At 44.9% G+C, this 6,071-nt stretch overlaps 1 protein-coding gene across 1 annotated transcript; it reads right to left on the reverse strand.

The window, feature by feature from the left end:
- Positions 1-403: 403 nt before the first annotated feature.
- On the reverse strand, positions 404-2,014 carry LOC138674238 (uncharacterized). The gene is made up of 2 exons (XM_069762136.1): positions 1,717-2,014; positions 404-1,233 (listed from the first exon to the last, which is right to left on the reverse strand). The coding sequence occupies exons 1-2, from the start codon at positions 1,957-1,959 to the stop codon at positions 433-435; spliced, it is 1,044 nt and encodes a 347-aa protein (XP_069618237.1). The 5' UTR covers positions 1,960-2,014; the 3' UTR covers positions 404-432.
- Positions 2,015-6,071: the final 4,057 nt, after the last annotated feature.

Raw genomic sequence — 6,071 nt, forward strand, 5'->3', positions numbered from 1 at the left:
TTCTTTAATGTTTACCGAGCTATAAGGGTTAACAGCACCATTTTATAGGCATCTCATTTAAAGTAATTTAGAGAGGTTTATATGATTTAAAGTACGATTATGTGTGGGTAAACCATTGATTGGGTGCATGCATGGCAGAGCTTGAAATGGAAGGAAGTCGCCATTTGACTTTGGAATGCAATCTAGACCGATCGCTGTAACGTACTATCCCGTCAATGGGGATTATCGAGTCACAGGACACCTTGACGGCATAGGACGTCATATGAGTTGCCCACTTTATCTAAACTGAACAACCAAGAATTACGGGAGTAATAAATACAATTTAATTTTATTACACACAAGACAGTGACCTACTCGCCATATTAAATTGTGGACACCAAAGCATAACCTACATATTGTTGAGTAAACAGCAAAGCAAAAAGACATATTTTTTTATACGGCGCGATCCTGCCAGGGTACAGCTCCAGAACCATTAAAGTACTGACAGTATTTTTCGCGACAGTCCCTTGCATCGTCTGCCTGTCTGCCAGATCCAAGTGCTTGAAGAGCTGTTAAATTATCAGGTTGTGTACGCCATTCCCCGGGCACAATATCTCCGGTTCTTGCATCCACTGCATCAATAAACGAAGGAGGAGAATAGGAGCTCGTATCATGACGTCTCAGGAAATTATGGAGCACACAGCATGCCAAAACCACAAAGTCTATAGACGGCAGCTTCAAGTTGATAGCTGTGTGGAACACTCTAAACCGATTTGCCATAATCCCAAAGGCATTTTCAACCACACGACGGGCCCTCGACAACCGGTAATTAAAGATTCTGCGCTCCGGTGTGAGTGTTCTCTGTGCAAATGGCTTTATCAAATGTGGATGAAGAGGGAAAGCTTCGTCTGCGATGAAAACAAAATTGAGGTTTGCTTTTGTGTCTTCATTTAGTGGCAACTGCAGTTGATTGTTCCTCAAGCTTTCCCCAAATGAAGTGTGTTCAAAAACTCCACCGTCGGAGACTCGACCATTCATGCCAACATCCACATCGACGAACTCATAGTTCGCATTGACAAGGGCCATGAGGATCACACTGAAATATCCTTTGTAGTTGAAAAAAAAGGATCCAGAGTTGGCTGGTTGCGTGATGCGCACATGCTTTCCATCTAATGCACCACCGCAGTTTGGAAACTGCCACAGCTCATCAAAATCGGAAGCAATCCTCTTCCAGTCATCCGCCGTCTTGGGAAACTGCAAGATGAGAAGGAAACATGTACAAATTAGGTCAAATATATTGTTGTGCACATACACTATCATGTGGACATCCTAGAGTGATTGAGGCGCAGTATGGATTAGTATAACAAAGTCAACAACCCTGAGTATGCAGGCAGCCATTTTATCAGATGGCTTCGGTGACTGAGAGGGGGTGCTAAACAATATATCGAAATTATATAATCAATAAAATAACGTTGGGAGCAGCAAATAAAAGAAGGGTGGCGCAGGGTTGGAGCAGCACATATCAGAATGGAGCCACAAAATGGTTGCATCACATGTCAGAATGGAGGCGCAGGATCACAGCAGCACATGTCAGAATGGGGGCGCAGGATGGGAGCAGCACATGATAGGATGTAGAACATATACCAATAGAAATGCGCGCAACCAGGGCGTAGAACGGGTTAAATAGCTAGTATAATATATCGACATAACACAGCAGCCATAAAAATATAGTAGTACCTCCATATAATGCCTTAAGCTCTGCACAATGGCCTCGCATGTCTCCGGAATCACAACGCTCAGGAAAGGTCTGGAAACAGCTGTGGAAAACTGCAAATCCTGAAGAGACCTTCCTGTTGCCAGGAACCGCAGTGTCACCGCCAACCTTTCATCCACGGGCACGGCTTCACGCATCGGCGTATCACGCCTTTGTATGAGTGGCGTAACAGCAGACAGTATTATTTTGAAGGATTCCTCTGACATCCGAAGGTAGTTTCGGAAATCATGAGGGTTATTGTCACGTAACTCTCTTATGAGACCCATGTGTGACAATGTGGATCTTTTCTACAGCCAGCTCCGGGTCCACATGCGACGTTTTCGTTTAGGACGTCTCTCCTCTTGGAGACGTGCTGCCTCAAACACCAGGGCAGCAGCAACAACAGAACTCTCATCGGAAGTGAGCATAGTTCCTAAAAAGAAAACAAACGTACAATAAATACACGTGCTTACAAAACAATGTTTTGACCATTGATCTAATAACTATATATGTTACTACTGGCATTAAATGGGGCAATCAACCATCTCGATCTGTAAAAGGATTAAATAATTGGGCCACGCTACAGCTGTGTACCTGAGGTTCTCTGGCCTACCCTACTCTCCATAAAGGAACAATCGACCACGCTCCAGCGTTTATCCCCGTTGAAGCGCAACATCTGCTACGCTGTAGCGTTATACATACCTTTTGCGGTAAAAGTCTGTAGTTATAGTAGTTATAAAAGTCCAGGGAATCCAGCGAATTTAGGAGTTCTGTTTCCAGCACGTGCTACAGAGAGAAATGAATAGAGCGCTCGACAGCTCCGGTTTTATCCGCTGGGAACAATAGTCCTTTGTTTGTCGAATGAGCGCACAGTATTGTACCGCCCAATCAGCACACGGGAGGTGGAGAATTTAGCGCTCCTACGTAGCCAGCTCCTCCGCCCTTTACATCGTATACAATGTCGTGCACACCTTTGTTACACCATGCGATCATGCCGCCACAGCGGGACACTAGACGACGAAAGAAAGTTTCAAACGATGTGCTACGACGTACGATTCACAGCGGGGTCCCTGATCGCAGGAGCGTGTCACACACTGCGATATCGTACCTATATCGCTCGAACATCACAAATCGTGCCGTCGTAGCGATCAAAATTGCACTGTGTGACGGTACCCTTATTTTAGTTGTCAGAGGAGGGTTTTGAGTATGGAGATAGCATGGGGGGACAGTATGTGAAGATTGGGATAAAAAAGTGAGAAATGTCAGAGAGAGCAGTGTGGGGGAGAGCATTGTGGGGGATAGTATGGAAAGCGAGCATGAAAAACTTGTGGGTGACAATATGGAGAGGACCAGCTTCTGTGGACAGTAGGGAGAAGGTCAGTTTGTGGGACACAATATGGAGAGGGGGCAGCATGTGAAGAACAGCATGGAGAGGTTCAGCATGTGAAGGAACAGTATGGAGAGTGGCAGCATTTGGGGGACAGGATGTTGGGGGGCGGTCTGTGGGAGACATTATGGAAATAGGCAGCATGTGGGGAACAGTATGAGAGGGGCAGCATATTGGGAAGTTTGGAGAGGGTCAGTGTGTGGGCAAACAGTATGATGAGGGGCAGAGTGTTTTCTGTTACCAGAAAAAATGCTATTAACCTGCAGAAATGGGGTTAATATGCAGGTTATTAGCATGCCCGACACCCAACTGATTGCTGGGGTGAGAAGATTATCCTTATTCCCCCTGCAGCATCTTGCTTTCAGTCACAGGGGCGGCGCCGGCACTGGTTTAGTCACAGCTCTGAGTATACAGAGCACCGGCTGTAACCACACCCCTGGTCCTTGCTAACACCCGACTCCAATATAGATCGAGTGTCAGACAAGGTTGGGGGCGTGCCCCGTGGCTGAAACCAGAACGCGGCAGGGCAGGGGAATAAAGTTCATTATCTTCCCACAGCGTTCGGTGCTGGGCAAGTTAATAACTCTATTAACCTGCAGATTATCTCCATTACTGCAGATTAATAGTGTTTTTTTTCTTGTGACAGGTACCCTCTAAGTCACAGTTCCTGGGTCCGGCCTTAAGTCTTCAGCGCTATTGTGAGGAATTGCCTGCAACGCTGATGTCGTGCTGACAGCCAATCAGTAAACTCAGCAGCTCTGAATGGGGTGTTGCACTGGTAGAGCTACTGAGTTCTTTGACTGGCTGCTATACTGTCGACTTGACTGGTAATATATTCATGTATTGATGGTGGTTTCGGTGATGTATACATGTTCTGTTGGTGGCTCTGGTGCTGTATTCATGTGCTGATGATGATTCTGAAGATGTATTACCTCATTAAAAATAATGAACTTTAATACAATTTCAATTATCGCCTCAGGCAGCAGAAAAAGTAGAATCGACCTTTCTTGGGAGAAATATTGTTAATTTACTCCCAGTAGCCACACCTTCAGTAAAGCAGCCAAACATCATTGTAACGCTATTTACAAGCAGATTAACTCTGTATCTGACAGGCTCCCTTGAAGACAAGTGAAAACAAATTTTAATACAAACCTTAATGGGTTTTTTTTCAATAAACTCCTGTGGTTTTCTATTATTCGTAGAAAACAGAACAACATAGGGCATCTCAGAGATCAGCCAGTGTAGACCTCCCACAAGGCACCCAGGATATAAAATCAGGATAAAAGCAATTGCATCGTCTAGAGAGTTTAATTACAGAGATTTATAAGAATCCTAAGAACACCGGACAGAAAGTAATGCAGCACTTAAAATAGGAACTCCTCTGTAAATTAGTATGACAGAAATAGACTAGGCCCAATTTAAGCTCCCTGCTGGAGCCGGAAGAAATAATTTCTCAAGAGGGCCAGCACAGCAAGTGACTGAAATTTGTAACGCTTTAGCTAAAGAATGTCAACTTTTCTACAAGCACCCACTGAAATAGTTTTTCTGAAGGCTGTGAATAAGTGGCTACTCGGGAACCTACAGGCACTTTAGAAAATATAAAAGGTGATTATTGCATGCTGGAAATTTTATTTCCTTTTATTCAAATAAACCCAGAGCCTTTGGCAAAGTCTACACCATGGCCAGAGACTGAAAAATACATTGTACCGAGCCTGCGTTATTACAATTTACTCTAAGGCTTTACTGCGGTGCGGAGCAGAAAATAACATTTTTCAAGCCTCCATATGATGTTATGAAGCCTGGCAGTAACAATTTTCTACCCAGGCATTTTTTTTATTACAGCTATTTCTGTGGCTAGGTATAGATTTAGTAAGAATTTACTCCTGAGCAAAGGTGGATTTAAATAGCGAAAAATAATACCTAATAATTCCATGTGCTAAGTCCTAGCAGGGTATTATGTAGTATTTCCGCCAGCTCAATCATAACAAATGCACTAATAATGATAAATATATATCATGCAAAAGTGTCGAGAAGTGAACATTTCTGAAGTAATACATATAGAAATATGGCAGTCTTTCGCTTTTGTTGTGTATAGGAATGTATATGATGCCATCCACAAGGTGTTCTATGCACAGGTGCATATTCCTGGTATTACTTGTGGTTCATGAACCCAAGGGTATATGCACACAGCATCTTTTTAAAGGGGTTGCCTATTAGTCGGACAACACCTTCTCAATCAACATGTTTCCTCCATGTAAAATAATAAGGGCTAAACCCACATATGGTGTGAGCGCCGTTCCAACGATGTCGGCGCCTGCTCTCCTGAGGCTCGGGTGACATTGCTGCCACTCAGCCACCGCTTCACTCTCACGTACTTCAGACAATACTGACACTCGGAAGAAGTGAGAACTGCTGCTGCTCTCTCACTCCATCTGCATGTCAATTATGTCTGAAGGGACGTGAGGATGAAGCGGTTGCTGATTGGCTGCAGGGCTTGTGTGACATAAACAGAGAGATCAGGTTCTGGCATCATTGGAAAGGCGCCTGCACTGAGATGAGTATAGCTGCTATTATTTTACATGAAGGAAATACAGTGGTTGAGAAGGCTTTGTGGACAACCTCTTTAACCCCTTAATCCCATATGACGTACTATCCCGTCGATGTGACCTGAGACTTAATTCTCAGTGACGGGATAGTACGTCATATGCGATCGGCCGCGCTCACAGGGGGATTGTGGCCGATCGCGGCTGGGTGTCAGTTGACTATCGCAGCTGACATCCGGCACTCTGTGCCAGGAGCGGTCACGGACCGCCCCTGGCACATTAATCCCAGGAACACTGCGATCAAACATGATTGCAGCGTTCTGGCGGTACAGGGAAGCATCGTGCAAGGAGGGGGCTCCCTGCGTGCTTCCCTGAGACCCTCGGTACAAGGCGATGTGCTCACCTTGTA

Source organism: Ranitomeya imitator, chromosome 4, assembly GCF_032444005.1.
Source record: "Ranitomeya imitator isolate aRanImi1 chromosome 4, aRanImi1.pri, whole genome shotgun sequence".
NCBI lineage: Eukaryota > Metazoa > Chordata > Amphibia > Anura > Dendrobatidae > Ranitomeya > Ranitomeya imitator.